A 19950-nucleotide genomic window follows, 5' to 3' on the forward strand; every position below is an offset into this window, starting at 1 on the left:
ATTCACATTGACTGACTCCAAAGCCAGTGTAAGTTAAGTCACTTGGTCTGATCAGACCAGACTGGAATAGAAGACCATATAAGGAACATATAGGGTGGACCAGCGATCTCTGTTCCATGTTTGCCCCATGCTGCTACATGGGACATTTGCATGGATGCATTGTTTGTGGAAGGTGTCTTTTCTAACTGGTAGGTTCACGAGTCATTAAACAAGGCAATGCAGGCTAGCCATGTCAGCAGTGGGTAGTGCTCTCTCCCCTTTTTATCAAAGATTGGGGATTCAAGTCCCGCTTCAAAATTTTGAGCTCCAAAATGAGGGCAGCCAATCCATAAGACCATAAGATATAGAAGCAGAATTAGACCATTCGGCCCATTGAGTTTGACATTCAATCATGGCTGATAAGTTTCTCAACTCCATTCTCCTGCCTTTTTCCCGTAACTTTTGATCCCCTTAGCAATCAAGAATATATCTATCTCTGTCTTAAGTACACTCAATGACCCGGCCTTAACAGCCTTCCGTGGCAATGAATTCCATAGGTTCACCACCCTCTGGCTGAAGAAATTCCTCCTCATCTCAGTTCCAAAGGGTTGTCCCTGTATTCGAAGGCTGTGCCCTAGGTTCCAAATCTCTGCTACTAATGGAAACATCTTCCCCACATCCATTCTGTCCAGGCCTTGCAGTATTCTGTAAGTTTCAATGAGATTCAACCACCCCCACACCCCTTCATCCTTCTACACTCTGTCGAATGCAGACCTAGAATCCTCAGATGCTCGTCAAATGTCAAGCTTTTAACTCTCAGGATCATTCTTGTGAACGATGCACGTGTGGTACTGAGCTGCATTCCCGCAGGTTCCTCCTTTTGACTGGGATACCAGGGTGTCAAACATCTTTAGTTCCAGGCGCACATTAGAGATCCATAGCACATTTGGGATCCTAGGTGCGTAGAATCATTGAACAGTTACAGCACAGAAAGAGGTCATTTGGCCCGTCATGTCAGTGCTGGTCCTTCACAGGAGAAATTCACTGAGTGTCATCCAGTCTTTCCCCTGTAACCTTGCACAATTTTCCTTCTTTAAAAGAAAATGCAAGAGGTGACCTGATAGAAGTCTTTAAGGTTCAATGATGTAGATGTGGAGAAGACACTGTTGATGCCTCCAAAACGAGAAACTTTAAATAGAGTGTAGTCACTGATAAACCCATAAAGGAATTCAGGCAATATGCCTTCAGTCGAGTATATTGAACTCAGTACTACAAGGAGTAGTTGTGACGAATGGCAAATGGGAGAGCAAAGAATAGAATAACGACATAAGATGAAATAAGGCGGGGAGCGGGGAGGCTCATGTTGAGCAGAGATGGCCTGTTTCAAGGACCCCACACATCCCGGACATTCTCTCTTCCTTTGGGAAAAAGATAAAAAAGTCTGAGGTCACGTACCAATCAACTCAAGGACAGTTTCTTCCCTGCTGCCATCAGACTTTTGGATGGACCTACCTTGCATTAAGTTGATCTTTCTTTACACCCTAGCTATGACTGTAGCACTATATTCTGCACTCTCTCCTTCCCTTCTCTGGAAACGATATGCTTATAGCGCACAAGGAACAATATTTTTCACTGTATACTAATACATGTGACAATAATAAATAAATCAAATCCAATTCTATGTAAGGTGCAAGACTCATAAAACCAGTTGGGTTGGCAATGAAGCTGAGTCTTGTCATCTATGTAATAAAGGTGATGTGGAGGCCTTGGACTGGGGTGGGCACAGTAAGAAGTCTCATAACACCAGGTTAAAGCCATAGAATCATAGAACCCTACAGTGCAGAAAGAGGCCCTTCAGCCCATCAAGTCTGCACCGAACACAATCCTACCCAGTGCCTACTGCCATATCCCTACATATCATACCCACTAATCCCTCTAACTTACGTATCCCTGGACACTAAGGGGCAATTATCTTAGTATGGCCAATCAACCTAACCCGCACACCTTTGGACTGTGGGAGGAAACTGGAGCACCCGGAGGAAACCCACACAGACACAAGGAGAATGTGCAAAGTCCACACAGACAGTGACCCAAGCCAGGAATCAAACCTAGCACCCTGGAGCTGTGAAGCAGCAGTGCTAACCGCTGTGCTACCCTGCCGCCCGCAGTGCTGCGCCTTCCTCAGGTGAGTCTGACCTAAGGAAGAAGCAGTGCTCCGAAAGCTCGTGATTCCAAATAAAACTGTTGGACTTTAACCTGGGTGTTGTGAGACTACTTACTGTAATAAAGGTGTTTTAAGTAATGTTTCAATTGCGGTTGGCCTATTACTGAGGAAGGTTTGTGATGAAATGGAACCAGTCAAAATTATTATTGCTTTTGTTGTGTTTTAACTTTAAGGAAGCGTACCAAAGCAGATTCAAGTGACCCAGTGGCCTATAAACAGCGCAGTATTGTTGGCAGTAAAGTGCAGCATGGATGGAGGGAGAAGACTGGAGTGGTTACCCAGTGGAAAGGCACCGTTCTGGACCAGCTGCCAGTTAACCCCTCGCTCTTCTTGGTCAAATATGATGAATTCGACTGCGTGTACGGGATTGAACTATTCAAAGATGAAAGAGTCTCTGGTCTTGAAATTCTGCCCGATAAAAGTGGTAAGTGATTAATTGCTGCCCTAACGTTTTTCTGCACTTTTACTGTGCCTGAGCTTTTGCTTAAACCCAAACAGCTTCAAAAACCCGCTTCCCATCCATGTTCAAAAGATTTGTGAAGTTAAAAGAAACTTCTCTTAGTCTACAACAGCAGCACTAACCTTTCATATCATATAATCTCTACAGTGCAGAAAGAGGTCATTCAGCATATCCAGTCTGCACCAACCACAATCCCACCAGGCTCTATCCCCCTAATCCCACATATCTACCCTCCTAATCTGATGATAAATTGGCCCTTAGTGTCAGGCGGACTAGCTAGGTTAAATACATGGGGTTATAGAGAGAGGGCCTGGATGGGATTCTGGTTCAGTGCAGACTCAGTGGGCCAAATGGCCTCCTTATGCACATAGGATTCTATGATTTTATAATCCCCCTGACACGCGAATCAATTTAGGATGGCTAATCAACCTAACCAGCACACGGGAGGAAATCCGAGCGCCCGGAGGAAACCCACGCAGACACAGGGAGAATGCGTAAACTCCACACTGACAGTGATCCCAGGCCAGAATTGAATCCGGGTCCCTGGCGCTGCGAGGCAGCTGTGTCACCGTGTCATGGGAAAATATCCCAAGATGTTTTACAAGAGTAGTGGCAAGCAAAACTTAATGGAGCAATATCAGGATAAGTGACTCAAAGCTTAAGGAGAATCTTAAAGGAAGGAAGAGGTGGAGGCAGTTCCAGAGTGCTATGCTCCAAATCCAAAATGAGTTTGCATAGATTTTCTTCAATGTTCACTATTGTTGGAGAGTCCCAGATAACACTTCAAATACATTGGAGAGCTTGGTGATCTCCATTATACATGTACCCTGGATTCATATCCATAGTGAGGTTGCACAGTGGTTAGCACTGCTGCCCCACAGCACCTGGGACCCGCGTTTGATTTCTGGCTTGGGTCACTTTCTGTGCAGAGTCTACACGTTCTCCTCTTGTCTGCGTTGGTTTCCTCTGGGTGCCCCGGTTTCCTCCCACAGTCCAGAGATGTACAGGTTAGGTACATTGGCAATGATAAATTGTCCTTAAGTGCCTAAGATGTGTAGGTTAAGGGAATTAGCGCGGTAAAGGAGTCCGCATGTTCACTTTGTGTTTGCAAGGGTTTCCTCTGGGTGCTCTGGTTTCCTCCCACACTCCGAAGGTTATGCTGGTTTGGAGCATTGGCCATGCCAAATTCTCCCTCAGTGTACCCGAACAGGCACCGCAGTGTGGTGACATGGGGATTTTCACAGTAACTTGATTGCAGCGTTGATGTAAGCCGACTTGTGACTAATTAATAAAGTTTTAAAAAAAGCAATACTAGTTAAATAAGGCTGTTAACCACTGTTAGCAGATTAAAACCTCCAATCTTCACTGCTTTGCTTTTAAGATTTGCATTCCTGTGGTGTAAAGCCATGCAAATCTGAACATTCTGAACTGAAATTTACACGTCCCATCTGTGTGTGCTGTGGCAGTTGATTTAATTTAAGATCTGGTTCACATTTCTGATGCTGTGACTTACTGTAGCCCCTGGAGGGAGGGGTAGGGGAGTGCAATGAAAAATCATTACTGGCTGAGTTACAGTAGACATTTTTAAGCAGTAGCTATGTTCCATTCTGCATTAATTGCCTGTTGGTATCTTCCACTTTTGTGCTTTTTGTATTTGTAGACCTTATGTGAGTCAAAGCAGCCATGAGTAATCCCTCATAACGTCCCTATAATGCAGAAGGAGGCCATTCGGCCTATCGAGTCTGCACTGAGCACAGTCCCACACCGGCCCTATCCCCATAACCCCGTGCATTTACGCTAGCTAGACCCCCTGACAACAAGGGGCAATTTAGCATGGCCAATCCACCTAACCCGCACATCTTTGGACTGTGGAAGGAAACTGGAGCGCTCAGAGGAACTTCATGCAGACACGGGGAGAATGTGCAAACTTCACACAGACACTCACCCAAAACGGGAATCGAACCCGGGTCCCTGATGCTGTGAGGCTGCAGTGCTAACTACAAGGGGCTTTGCATTGGCCGTGAATCGAACCGAGGCCTCCCGCGTGGTATGCGAGAATTCTAACACTGAACCACAAATGTACAGGACTGTTTCTGATATGGAAACTAATTAGAGTTTCTTGAAGTTTATCTATTAGTGCCACAAGTAGGCTTAGATTAACACTGCAGTGAACTTACTGTGAAAATTTTCTTGTCACCACACTTTGGCACCTGTCCAGGTACACTGAGGGAGAATTTAGCATGGCCAGTAAACCAACCCAGCATGTCTTTGGGCTGTGGGAGGAAACCGGAGCACCCGGAGGAAACCCACAGAGACATGGGGAGCATGTGCTTGAACGTTCAATCACTCGTAATTTTGTTTATTAAGTTGTTTTATCTCCTGACAATTTTCTCCCCCCCTTATGCCCTTCCGATCCTTCATGATCCATGTCAGGGTGTGACATTGTGAGAGCTCCTCTGTTGTCTTTCTCAAATGGCTGACCTGCTCGTGTGAGTTTAGGCAGTGGATATCCACTACGCTGGAGGGATGGGCACACCAAGTGCCGTGTGATCTATAATATAGGCACAGCACTGTGTTTAGCACTGATGCCTGAGCGCCAGGGACTTGGGCTCGATTCCCGGCTTGGGTCACTGTCTGTTTGGAGTCTGCATGTTCTCTCCGGGTGCTCTGGTTTCCTCTCACAGTCTTAAAGGTGTGCCGCTTTGACCCAAACAGGTGCTGGACTGTGGCAACTAGGGGAATTTCGCAGTAACCTCATTGCAGTGTTAGTGTAAGCCTTACTTGTGACTAATAAATAAATAAACTTTAACTTTAAGATACAGGCCATTCGGCCACTTTGTCTGTGCTGGTGGTGAGGCCTATCCTGTCTTCAACAAGTGCACCCCACAGCAGCAGGACTATGCATAGTGTTGGTACATAGACTAAAGACAGTGCCACTGCCGGCCAAGAATAGCTAACATGCCACTGCACAGTTGTGATGATTGTCTCTCTAAGGGCAACACAGCAGAGTGAGGGTCACCTGACTTGGGGGATCCATTGGGATGCAGAGTGAGTAATTACCCAGGGGCTGGAGTCCACCTTTAGGCAGAAGTGATGTAGGGCTTCCAGGGAAGCTATGCTGGCTGCTGTACAGTTTTTCTTATCAATAAATGCCTTTTGTGCTTCTAATGAAGTCTCTGGAAGTGCGTCATTACAGCAATGCTAAAATGTGAAATCATGCCAGGTATTTCATTTGCCCATGGAGCTATTAAGCAAATTGTGTGTGTGTGAGTTTGTGAAAGCAGATTTTTAGACCATCTTGGTAATGCAATCCCAAGAAAAGAAATCGCCTTTTATTTAGATATCACTGCTGCAACACTCCTAGGGACACCCCTTATGATTTAGGAACTCTGCAGAAACCTTGTTTACCTGCCCTTTATGTTAAGTACAAGATGATGACAGCTTCCATGGCCCAGCTTACGTTTCTAATGTCCTAATGGATGAAGGTTAGCATGTCAGGTTACGTAATAAATCCATTATGTTGCTAATGGAAATATGAGATGCTATATAACCTCTGGTTCCCTGTGATAGATGGACAAATAACACACAGCAGGCCATTTGCTTCAACATGTGAACTGAGTCAGGAGAAAACACGGCAGAATTTACTGGAGTTCAGAATGTATTGTCCTTACTGATATAAACGATAATCCTTCAAACTCTTTCCTGTTCTCTGTAAAGATCCTTCACACTGTAGAAGCTGGGATGAGTTAAGTTTATGTATGAAAGAGCATTCCTGCTCATGCCTTTGGTTTAGTAGATCAGCTATTCACGGAACAGCCTAAACGTAGAAGCCTACAGAGCAGAAGGAGGCCATTTGGCCCATCGAGTCTGCATTTACTCTGATACAGCATCCCACCCAGGTCCCATCCCTGTAACACCACATATTTAACCAACTAATCCAAACCTACCGAGGCCCATCGAACCCACACTGACAACAATCCCATCCAGGCCCTATTCCCATCACCCCATGTATTTACCCTGCTAGTCCCCCTGATGCTAAGGGGCAATTTAGCACGGCCAGTCCACCTAGCCTGCACATCTTTGGACTGTGGGAGGAAACCCGAGCACCCGGAGGAAACCCTCACAGACATGGAGAGAATGTGCAAACTCCACACAGACAGTGACCCAAGCAGAAAATTGAATCCGGATCCCTAGCGCTGCGAGGCAGCAGTGCTAACCACTGTGTCACCGTGCAATAGTTATTACCCATTCTCTGCTTCATACAAGACGAACATCAAAAGATCATATTTCACAATCAAATTGGGTTCAGAAGCAGCAAGTTAGTTTCTCAGAAAGCGCATGTGTACATCAAGTAAGAACACGACTGTGCCCAGCTGTGATTGTCCACAGGCAAAATAGCCTCTTGATACTTGGGGTCATAGCTCCCAAGTGGCCGCTTGTGCCTGCTTCCAGTTGGTTCCTGGCACCAACTTCTAGTTGGTTCCTACTCAGCTGGAGCCCGAGAAAGCCAACAACTTCTGGAATGGACCAAAAACGGAAATTACTGGAAAACCTCAGCAGGTCTGACAGCGTCTATGGAGAAAGAATAGAGCCAACATTTTGAATCTGGATGACCCTTTGACAGAACTGATTAACTGAAGATGACAAAAGGCCATCCAGAGGCATAACATTAGCTCTATTCCCTCTCCACAGGCGCTGTCAGACCTGCTGATATTTTCCAGCATTTTCAGTTGTTGTTTCAGATTCCAGCATCTGCAGTATTTTGCTTTTACCTTCTGGAATGGAAATTATTTGGCAAGGTCCACATCATTACGCCAGTTGCACAACAATTGCAAATCGTTTCCAATGAGGGAAGGGGTAATAGCTTGAGGGCTGAGGTTTAAAGTGATTGGCCACTGAACCAAAGATGACATAAGCTTTTTTTAACCCAATCAGTAGTTAAGAACAGGAAATCACTGCCTGATTGCTACTAAATTGCCGCTTACTGTCCCAAGGTTTGTAGGTTAGATGGATTAGCCATGGTAATAGGGAATAGGGTGGGGGAAGAGGGTGTATGTAAGATTCTCAGAGAGTCAGTATAGACTCAAGGGGCCAAATGGCCTCCTTCTGCACTGCACAGATTCTATATTAAGGCTACATTGTAGGGATTTTATGATGATTCTGTAATTGGCTGTTGCATTCAATAGCAGCCTTCAAAAGCCATGATGTGGAGATGCCGGTGTTGGGCTGGGGTGGGCACACTAAGAAGTCTCTCAACACCAGGTTAAAGTCCAACAGGTTTATTTGGGATCACGAGCTTTCGGAATACTGCTCGTTCACCTGATAAACTGTTGGACTTTAAGCTAGTCTTGTGTGACTTCTTACCGAGCCTTCAAAGGGGCACTGGATAAGTACTTGAAGGAGAGAAAAAAGATGTTGCAAGGCTGTGGAGAAAAGTTGGAGGAGTGGGGGTAACCGGTTTGCTCTTCAGATGAACCTGCAAGGTCTCCCGTGCTGTACGATTCCATAACCGGATTGATTTGTGGTTCCTGCTTTCCAACAGGTCGAACAAAAATAATGGACGGTGACCTGGCAGAGCTCATAGTGGGCAAGGCAGTCGAGCACATGTTTGAAAAGGATGACGGATCGAAGAACGAATGGCGAGGGATGGTATTGGCGCGTGCACCTGTTATGACTACATGGTATTATATCACATATGAAAAGGACCCTGTTCTGTATATGTACCAGCTACTGGAGGATTACAAAGAGGGAGATCTCCGTATCCTGCCAGATTCAGGTACATGATGTTTAGATTTAGTGATTAAAATTGCACGCGCAAAGGTGGATGAATGTTTGACTAGAGCACTCCGGTTTAGTTTCAAGCGCAAATTCCAATGCTGGCAATAAGTCCCTGGTTCAGACAGTATCTGTGATGAGAGCTAACGATGATCTTTATTTTCAAATACACCTGGTTTTATGAAGCATTTGGCATCAGAGGCACCTTAGATTTGTGGTGGTTACCATTGGTTTCACTGCATCTTAGTCTATGAGAATAGAATATAAAGATAAGGAAGCATTGTTGCAAATATACAAGGCATTGGTGAGGCTGCACCTGGAGTATTGTGCACAGTTTTAGTCCCCTTATTTGAGGAAAGATGTAGTGACATTGGAGGCAGTTCGGAGGAGGTTCACTAGATTGATTCCAGAGATGAGGGGTTTGTCGTATGAAGAGATATTGAATAGGCCTAAACTTTCTGGAATTTAGAAGAATGAGAGGAAATCAAATTGAGGTGTACAAGATGATAAAAGGTAGGGATAAAGTAGACATGGAGCAGATGCTTCCACTCGTGGGGCATTCTAGGACGAGAGGTCATAGTTTTGGGATAAGGGGTAGCAAATTTAAAACAGAGTTGAGGAGAAACTACTTCTCCCAAAGGGTTGTGAATCTGTGGAATTTGCTACCCCAAGGTGGGGTGGACGCTGGGACAGTGAGTAAATTTAAAGAGGAGTTAGATGGATTTTTTAATTGGTAATGGGTTGGAAGATTATGGGGAGAAGGCAAGAAAATGGGGATGAGGAACATATCAGCCATGATCAAATGGTGGGACACCCTTAATGGGCCTAATGGCCTAATTCTGCTCCTATATCTTATGACCTTATGAACTTAGTTTACTGCCAGTGGCAAGCTTAAGCAGTAATTAGCTGAAATGGTCAGATTGGCCCTCTCGATTAGCAGAATTAACGTGATTGATTCGAGAAGGCAAAGTGAGAATGTACTGTAAAATGCATAGAAGGTCAAAGATTACGCGGCAAATCACACCCCTTGGCAATTGAAGTGGTTAGAGGATAATCACCCTCAAAAAAAAACATCCTTAAAGATGTAATAGCATCATCGAAAACTATCAGAGGGCATGAGTCACCCCATTGTGAGTGGGGCAGAAAGAACATTCACGCTTCTGATATCCATTGACGGTATGGAAAACAGCTGGAAAGGATCATCAGACTGAAGCATTTAACACTTGAGAAATTTGCTCAATGTTAATGGAACGGAGGGGTCACATTATCAAGGGGAAAAAGTTTATTTTCCTAGACTGAAGGACCATTTTCAGGATTCCTCTATCTTCAAAAAGAAACATCTTACCATCCGACTCTGCTCCCAGTTTGGGTAAGGCATAGAATTTTTTCTTTTTTTTCCATCTTCGAGAAAACTGTATCTGCGAAATCTTTTAATGAATGCTTGCCAAACTGCCTGCAGTAAACATAAACAGAAAATACTGTAAAATCTCAGTGGGTCAGCATCTGTGGCGAGAGAGTAGAGCCAATGTTTCTAGCTGTTTGTGGGCGGCACGGTGGCGCAGTGGTTAGCACTGCTGCCTCACAGTTCCAGAGACCTGGGTTCGATTCCCGGCTTGGGTGACTGCCAGTTTGGAGTTTGCACTCTTTCTTCATGCGTGGGTTTCCCCTAGGTGCTCCGGTTTCCTCCCACAATCCAAACATGTGCATGTCCATGTTAAATTGTCCCTTAGTGTCCCAGGATGCATAGTTAGAGGGATCAGCGGGGTAAATATGAGAGGTTATGGGGATAGAGACTAGGTGGGATTGTTATTGGTGTAGGTTCGATGGGCCGAATGGCCTCCTTCTGCACTGCAGGGTTTCTATGATTCCAGTTAGGATGATCCTTCATCAGAGCTCAATCAAAGGGTCATCCTGACTTGAAAAGTTTGTTCTATTGTCTCTCCCCCACAGATGCTGTCAGACCTGCTGAGATTTTGCACATTGTCTGTTTTTGTTCCAGATTCCGGCGTCCGCAGTATTTTACTTTTGGCTGCCAAGGCCAGAGTGATGATGTGCTCTGCTGTGCTAGCTGTAACCTAATCTGTGATCCTCCTGTATTGTAAATCTGCGATTGTGTCAAAAATATTGGAGGTTTCTTCATAGACCAAAGCCCAGTATCTTTTATGTCTTCCAGAGATGATTATGGTTGCACCAAGTTAGCCCACAGCTCATAGAATCATAGAATCCCTACACTGTAGAAAGAGGCCGTTTGGTCTATCAGGTCTGCACTGACCACAATCACACCCAGACCCAATCCCCATAACCCTGCCTATTTACCCTGCTGATCCCCCTGACACTAAGGGTCAATTTAACATGGCCAATAAGCCTAACCCACACACCTTTGGATTGTGGGAGGAAACCCATGCAGATACGGGAAAACATGCAAACCTCACACAGTCACCCCGTGGTCACTATTGCTTTAAAGTTTATTTATTAGTGTCACAAGTAGGCTTACATTAACATTGCAATGGAGTTTATGTGAAAATCTCCTGGTCACCACACTGTTCGGCTACACTGAGGGAGAATTTAGCACGGCCAATGCGCCTAAGCTACACAACCTTTGGACTGTGGGAGGAGACTGGAGCACCCAGAGGAAACGCACGCAGACATGGGGAGAACATGCAGATTCCGCACGGACAGTGACCTGAGGCCTGAATCGAACCCGGGTCCCTGGCGCTGTGAGGCAGCAGTGCTAACCACCGTGCCACCCCTGAATTGGCATATCAGAAAAGACGAATGACGAGCTGGACGATAATGACAGCCATGAACACAGCTCCCAGCCATTGAAGAACTGGACCTTGCACAATGCCAGTTATGCTACTAAGCTGCTTGTGGAACTTGCTGCTCCGCCAGAAGATCTCCCATGTGGATGTAGCTTGGAGGTTTTCAAATCTCTGTAGAATCATAGGGGGGGTTGGGGGTCCCCTATTGGAGAGGACCGGAAAGCCTGCTGCCGAATATGTATGTGCTTGCCTCCGTGCAGGCACTGACGTTATGTTTGGGAGATCCTGGAATGCTGGAGGAACCTGTTCTTGCCATCCATTCTGGTGGTGAAAAAAAGCCTGCCCACTAAAGTAACGAAGGCAGACTGACTCACCCAGTGTTTTATACAGTGCCAGTTCAGGCAAGCACATCTGACTCAGAAGGATTGCCCTGTAGCTGATCCGATTATCCCTGTTGGCAAGAAGCCTGTAGAACTCATATTCACTGCGCCCTCTGCTGCCACAATAGGGTTATGCAGATCCGGTGGGAATAACATCTGTGACTGCTGGCTTGGAACAACATCCAGGGTTAGATCCAGAAGAGAATCTTTCGTACAAACGGGACCTCTCCTCTTTTAAAGAAAATTCTACAAATGTAAGCAATTTCAGGGTATGGTAAAATTTGTCACTTGATGTTTCTCTGAGCTGCACGGAGGCGCAGTGGTTATCACTGCTGCCTCACAGCGTCAGGAATCCAGGTTCAATTCCAGCCTCGGGTGACAGACTGTGCAGAGTTTGCACATTCTCCCCATGTCTGCGTGGGTTTCCTCCGGGTGCTCCTGCTCAGAAAGGATAGTAGGACTAGGGGGCACAGCCTCAAGATAAAGGGGGGGGACGGTTTAGAACGGAGTTGAGGCGGAACTTCTTCACTCAAAGGGTGGTGAATCTCTGGAATTCTCTGCCCGTTGAAGTGGTGGAGGCTGCCTCGCTAAATATTTTTAAGACGCGGGTTGATGGGTTTTTGATAAGCAAGGGGATTAAGGGTTATGGGGAGAGGGCGGGAAAGTGGAACTGAGCCACGACAGATCAGCCATGATCTTATTGAACGGCGGGGCAGGCTCGAAGGGCTAGATGGCCTACTCCTGCTCCTATTTCTTATGTTCTTATGCTCCGGTTTCCTCCCACGTTCCAAAGATGTGCAGGTTAGGTGGATAGGCCGTGCTAAATTGCCCCTCAGTATCAGAGAGACTAGCAGGGTAAATACGTGGGGTTACAGGGATAGGGCCTGGGTGGGATTGTTGTCAGTGCAGGCTCGATGGGCCGAATGACCACCTTCTGCATTACAGGGATTCTGTGATTCCACAGAGGTTTGAAAACCTCCAAGCTACATCCACAACCTGTGCCTTCACTGGCCACCCTTTACTTCAGGAAGAATAAAGCAGGTAATGATTAGACTCTGAATTGCTGTTTAGTGATCCACATAGCCATTTTGGAGTGACAATGAGGGCAAACCTCGGGTACCATCCCCTCTGTCTTCAAGTGCCAAGGTTCAAGCACGAATATTGGAGCAGCCCATCAAGGGGGATAATAAATTGAAGAAAGAAATTGCCGCAAAATGTATATGACAATCTCTGCATGTGTATCTGCATGCGAGTAACATTGCCAAGATTCATCCATCTTGAGTTGTTGATTGTGGGCCTCCTTAAGCTACTGTGAAAAGCCCCTAGTCTCCACACTCCAACACTTGTTCAAGTACACTGAGAAAGAATTTAGCACAGCCAATCCACCTAACCAGCTCGTCTTTCGGACTGTGGGAGGAATCCGGAGGAAACCCACGCAGACATGGGGTGAACATGCAAACTCCAATCAGACAGTGACCCAAGCTGGGAATTGAACTCGGGGACCCTGGCACTGTGAGGCAGCAGTGTTAACCACTGTGCCACCCGTGACATTAGGGACCGTGAGCTGATGTAGGAGTGCTGGCGTGTAAGACTGGATGTGCGATAAGATACCAGCAGTAGAATTTTGGATGATCTGAAGTTTACTGAAGGTGGAAGATGTGGGGTTGGCCAGGGGAGCATTGGAATAGTTGTGTCTGAAGGAGGGTTCCAGCCGCCATGGAGATGGGCAACATTATGGAGTTCTTGATGGCACATAAAATTATGCTCATAAAATTTTACCTCACTTAAAACACTGGGTGCAATATTCATACCGTATACTGACCAGCCGTACTCTACATACAGCCGTGTTTGTATGGAACCTGGTTTCATTCTATATTTGGCAATTGTTTTTCTTCATCAGACATCATGGACAGCACAGCACCTCTAATGGACCTGATTTTCTTGAGCAGTATTATATGTGATGGTTTAAACTGTGAGGCTATTTGCTTTTATTCCACTAAATGTTGCAAGAAGTAAGGTGTCTATATTTATTGAAAGAAGTCCCACAACACCAGCTTAAAGTCCAACAAGTTTATTTGTAGCAAACGCCCCAAGCTTTCGGAACAGGCTGTTCCTTCATCAGGTGGCTGGGAGTGGAAGGGACAGTCTGTTCCGAAAGCTTGGGGCTTTCGCTACAAATAAACTTGTTGGACTTTAAGCTGGTGTGGTGGGATTTCTTTCTGTTTTACCCCAGTCCAACGCCAGCATCTCCACATCTATGTTTATTCACCTATAAACCACTTAGTCAGGAAGCTTTAGTTTTTCACTTGAATATTTGTATTCATCAGTTAAGAAGCAGCATAAAGTTATATACATCACTGGTGCTAAATGATGAACTCAGAGTGTTGTTATAGTATTTTTCAGGCAAGTAGGGCAGGATGATAGCAATACAAATAAGTGAAAAGTTAATTTAAAACAATGTTTTAAAAAATCCTTTGAGTGAAAGATGACAAATGTTTGGGAAAATATAGGCTAGTGATGTTATAATCCAGGTCAGAAACTCCAAAGTTTTTTAATGAAATCAGCCTAGTCCATAAGTGTTGCACTTTGAATTTTGGCATGGAGGGAGGCGATGGCCTAGTGGTATTATGGCTAGATCATTAATCCAGAAACTCAGCTAATGCTCTGGGAACCCAGGTCCGAATCCCGCCATTTGCCGTGGTGGGAATTTTAATTCAATAATCTGGAATTAAAAATCGACTGATGACCATGAAACCATTGTTGATTATCGGGAAACTCCATCTGGTTCACTGATGTCCTTTAGGGAAGAAAATCTGCTGCCCTTGCCTGCTCTGACGTAAATGTGGCTCCAGAGCCACAGCAATGCAGTTGACTCTCAACTGCCCTTCAAGGGCACCTAGGGATAGGCAATAAATTCTGGCCAGCCCGCGAATCCCATGTCCCATGAATGAATTAAAAAAACGCATAAGATTTTCACTCCAGATATGATTCAAACAACCCACTAGGGAGCTTTTATCAAACAAAGTTTATTTAAGAATACAGTTAACACATAAGTGGCAAAACTTCTAATTACAAACAAGAAATAAAATAATCCTGATATTGTATATACCTTAACAGCTCAATGTGCTATTCCAAGCACAAACATTCTTGCAAACACCTGTCTCATGTTTAGCACAGAAAATAAGAATGCTGTTGTGACACTGGAATTTCCAGCTCTGCAACACCTGTTGTGAATTAATCCTTTGGATAGAGAATTGAAACTCTGACTTCCCAGCCCCAGAGCTTCCAAGCTCTACAACACCTCAAGGTAGAGAAAGAGATATTACTTGCCTCTAGCCAGCAAACCACCAACAGCAAAATTTTCACTCAGAAAGACAAGAAAATCTCTGCTTCCAATTAGCCAGCAGAATTTCTAATTTCCGGGTGAAAGACAAACACACCATATCCAGCCTGGAAGTCAAACACCTTCTCACTAGCCAGCAACTAAAATTGAAAATAAGAACTCTTGTGAAGGGGACCTGCCAATCGTTCTTCCCCACCACCCCCCCCCCCCCAACAATTCCCAAAAGGTCGTAAACTCCACGACTGTGCATTAGGCCCAGATTAAAAATACACAAAAACCCATTAAATAATTTAAGCAGCAATGAAAGGACATCTGCTTAGGCATCTTGGTGATAACTACAGAGAACATGCTTAAAAATACACTTCTTAAAGGCATAGTAGTGTCACACTGAAGCCACAATATAAATTCAGATCTTAAATTGGGTTGGCACTAGAAGGACTGGCTCGATGGAGAAGTGGGCCTTTATTGTGGTTTAACGTATTTAACTTAAACATCAGGAATGTGGAAAGATGATAAATAGCCAATAATTATAATATTTGTGGGTTGCGGTAGACGTGACCCAATGCATGGCTTTGGATGAAATTTTAATTGTGTGTTTTCTTGTGACAGAGAACAAGCAAGTTTTACCAACTGAGCCTGGGGAGGTGATCGAAAGTCTTGTGGGGAAACAGGTGGAATATGTCACAGAGGACAGCACAAAGAGAACGGGATTGGTGATTCACCAAGTGCAGGCCAAACCATCCGTCTATTTCATCAAGTTTGATGACGATTTTCACATTTATGTGTACGACTTGGTCAAAACTTCCTAGCTGCATGCAACGCTTGCCATTGCCTTCACTAAGAGATTTTTACTGTGAACTGTGAGCAGATAACTGAAGAGACTTGTGTTCTTTATGTTAGCCCTCCATGTGTTTATTTTCGAGACTTCGAGAGGTGGAATTTTACCCCGTCTCTTCCCTTTTGACATCCCCAGCAGTTGGTGCACATGGTGTTTGTTGTGCCTGCCGTAGTGACCATTGCAGCTTCCATGGTTATAAAGCTGACTTGTGTGAGGCCAAAGGAAAGGTCTTTCACTCTAGAGTACTGTGGTCCCAGCACTGTCGGACACCTTGCGTGGATTGTCGGTTTCCGGTGAGATCTTTTTTTAGCCGGGGGAAGCCTCCCAGTGATGGAGAACCTTGCTTCCAGAAGTGGGCAAGTGTGACTGTGGCCATGTAGGGCTGCAGCAAGCACATTCCCAGTGGCTGAGTCTGGAAGGCCCCCCTACCGAAAATAATGCAAACCTTTTAAGGATGATGATGGTACTGAAGGGGTGGTTGGTGATGAGGGGCAGGGTGGGCAGAGCCGGGGTGGGGGGTGGGGGGGGTGCAGATTTTGGTGCTTGAAGAAGATTGGAAATAGGATTCTGCTGCCCAATTTAATCAAAAGTCAATTGAAAAGATCCCGAACTCTTGAAAGGATTCATGTATGTGGGGTTTACCCAGGATCAAAACTGTTTTCTAAATTATGGCAAAGGAGCCAATTTAAAGAAACCCATAGGACAAAAGTCGGAAAAGAAATTGTGTGAAGGAACCATTTTTTCAACAGAAAAAAACAAATTTAATGGTATCTGTTTTGTGATGATATATTCTGATTTGCCATGAACTTTGGCATGATCCACACAGGCAGTGACTCCCTTGCGATAGAGATTATCACGTAAGCATCCTTTCATTATGACGCACTTTTTCTATGGCTCCCATTGGCTGCACATAAAGGTCTACTGTCTGTGTGTACATGTGTTTATATGTGTGTGCGTGCATGTGTGTATGCGTGTCATGTCTACCATACTCAGGCTAACAAAAAGAATATCGTCTCTTTGTTGTGCAACTTTTGCAATACTCATCAGATATCAAATCCGTCTTTATTTTGTGTCCTCTGCTTTGTTTTACAAAAGTAAAGGCAAATAACTGAGTAGAATTTTGGACTTGATGGCCTTATTCCTCTCAAAGCAGAACTGGTCCATTTTTTCAGCCCCAGCTGGTAGGGGTTGGGCTTTCTCGTGTTTTCTCGCTTCTGTCCTAACTGTAACTAATATGGAAAGGGAGGAAAGTCCAGCATGAGGTTTCTCCCTTAGAATTGAAAGGGGCCTCTACATGTCCTTGCCCATCAGAGACTAATGCGGTAATAATTTTGCTGCAGGTGGTACCATCAACCTAGATACCACCAAGCCCCCAACACACCCTGATTCCATTGCACACCCCCCTCACAGTTCCACGGTGCTCTCATTTGGATTTCATTGAAGTGTAACGGCAGAAACTTGGGAAATTTTCATACCATCTTGAACTGTGAAAAATGACATAATGTTGACATTCTTAAGTGTGTCGTATCCGAATTGAGAGACAGTAAGAAGTCTTACAGCACCAGATTAAAGTCCAACAGGTTTATTTGGTAGCACAAGCTTTCAGAGCGCTGCTCCTTTATTGGGTGAGTTGATAACCACTCACCTGATGAAGGGGTAGCGCTCCGAAAGCTGGTGCTACCAAATAAACCTGTTGGACTTTATCCTGGTGTTGTGAGACTTCTTAGTGTGCTTATGCCAGTCCAACACTGGCATCTCCACATCATGAATTGAGGGGAAAGTGCTGATGTGTGCAGATTCTGTTTGTGGCAATGCCACAAGGAATTTGAAATGTTGGTTTAAGAACATTGCATAAGGCAGTTATTAAAGTAATGTTAGCTTAGGTATTTTTTATGTTGCTACCAGTATATTGTGCAACATTGCTTGGACTGGGAAGAATCCTCACACTGATTTGGAAAATAGTTCATTTTTCCATGGTTTTCATTTCCTTGTTGATTATAGAACCATAAAAAAGTTACAGCACACAAGATGACCATTTGGCCCATCCTGTCCTTGCCAGCCTAAAGACACCCAGTTTCCCATTCTAATCCCACCTTCCTGTATCCAGCCCATAGCTCTGTGGCTTATGACACTTAAGGTGCCGATCCAGGTACTTTATAAAAGAACTTCGGGTCTCTGCCTCCACCACCAAGTTGGGCAGTGAATTCCAGGCAACCACTATCCTCTGTATAAAAAACGTTATTTCTCATATTCCCTCTACACCTTCTGGTACTTGCCTTGAATCTCCCTCCACCACCAACTTGGGCAGTGAATTCCTGAGACCCACCACTCTTTGCGTAAAATAATTCTTCCTTGTGTCCCCTCTACACCTGCTGCCACTCATCTTGAATCTATGTCCCTGGTTCTAGAATTCTTCACCAAGGGACACAATTTTATCCTGCCCACTCTTATTTCTTCTCCTCATAATTTTGTACGTCTCAGTCAAGTCATCCCTCAGCGCCTTTGTTCCAAGGAAAATAACCCCTAGCTTAATAAGTATAACCACAAAGTACATTTAGTGCTAGGAGTCCATAGAGATGGGAAATCCAGAGATTCCTACCGGTAGATGTTGTGTTTTGAATTTCTGATGCACTTTTGGAAGATAGCTGGTTTTCTTAGATGTACGGTATGTTATCAGCTTACATTGAGTGGGGTGAGAAGGAAATACAGTGTGATTTAGCATTGCTAGATTTTGGATTAGGTGGGATGGCACTTGACTTACTGCAGTGCTGGGGTTAAGTCATCTGATCAGAGAGGGAAAAGGTTACCGTGCTCATAGGAGAAAACAAATCCACGTAGTGCAAGTAATTCTGGGGATAGAGGACCACCAGGGTAAGACCTCCTCTTTTAAAAAGTTGTGGGAAAGTCAGCACTCTGCAGTCAGACAGAATCCCTACAGCGCAGAAAGAGGCCATTCGGCCCATCAAGTCTGCACCGACATAGTTCCACCCAGGCCCTATCCCACAAACTCATATATTTACCTTGCCAGTTCCTCTAATCTACACATTCTGGAACACTAAGGGGCAATTTAGCATGGCCAATCAACCTAACCCGCACATCTTTAGACTGAGAGAGGAAACTGGAGCAACCGGAGGAAACAGACACGGGGAGAATGTGCAGACTCCACACAGACAGTGACCCAAGCTGGGAATTGAACCTGGTTCCCTGGCACTGCGAGGCAATAGTACTGATCATTGTTACCTTACCCAACCCTCATGTTTCATCACGCCCTTCCAATTTATTGCACTGTCGTTTACTAGCACAGAAGCTAGGGTGGTGAGTTGATAGTTAAACAGTACCAGCCGTGAGACTATACAGGTGATATCAAGCATTCTGTTTAAACCTGGGCAGCTCTGCTGAGCTGTGCGCTATTGGCATAGATGCCAAGATGTTTGCAAGATATGCGTACATAGTTATAAATGTGCAAAATAAATATACTGGTTTGTGTATGTATGCTGAGGCTTAGTTTGCTCTTTGCAGTTGGGGTGCATTACTTTATGTGCTGTTCTCATCTTTCCATACGTGATTGCTTTCCATCAGAGGAACTTAAAAGCCCTCTTAAAGGCATGCTTTTTAACCTAGTTCAACTAATGCTACACTACTCAGTCTTAACAATTTTGCTGATATTTTGAGAAGAGAGTGATTATGTTCACTACATTCTGGTTAAGTGTGTGGCAGCCAGAATAACACATCCAATCCAATTTGTGCTAACTTCTTTATTACACATACAGTAGCTATTATGAACACCATATTTTGGCCACCAGATTATTCGGCTTCCTGGGCAAAGCTTAGTAAGCTGAATTTTCTTTTGACACCTAGCGTTGTAATAACATTATATTAAAATAGAAAAGACGCCTACAGTCTACAGTAATACCTCTTCTTAGCAAGTAGATTCACTTAATATGTTTTGCAACTTATTAGCTGAAGCATATGGCATTGTTAGTGGCTCACAGTAGGACAAGTCGTTTGCCACAATGTGGCATAACATCCTTTGAATTTGTCAACTTAACCCTGTTCATTTGGGGAGGGGGGAAATTGTAGGAAATGCAGGTTTGGCAGTGTCCATGGAGAGAGAAACAGAGTTAACGTTTCAGGTCTGTGACCTCTCATCATTCCCCCAACATGTTTGAAGCTTTGAGTCTGAAATCGT

General features: G+C 44.7%; 1 protein-coding gene across 1 annotated transcript in view; it reads left to right on the forward strand.

Moving 5' to 3' along the window:
• Positions 1-16272, forward strand: part of LOC145358736 (spindlin-1-like) — a 93202-nt gene extending 76930 nt beyond the window's left edge. The window contains exons 3-5 of the mRNA XM_080212990.1: positions 2377-2627; positions 8206-8439; positions 15533-16272. Coding sequence (XP_080069116.1) covers positions 2377-2627; positions 8206-8439; positions 15533-15732 — 685 coding nt within the window. The 3' untranslated portion in view covers positions 15733-16272. The remainder of the gene's footprint in view (positions 1-2376; positions 2628-8205; positions 8440-15532) is intronic.
• The last annotated feature ends 3678 nt before the right edge of the window (positions 16273-19950 follow it).

Source organism: Carcharhinus amblyrhynchos, chromosome 26, assembly GCF_965287045.1.
Source record: "Carcharhinus amblyrhynchos chromosome 26, sCarAmb.v2.hapA, whole genome shotgun sequence".
NCBI lineage: Eukaryota > Metazoa > Chordata > Chondrichthyes > Carcharhiniformes > Carcharhinidae > Carcharhinus > Carcharhinus amblyrhynchos.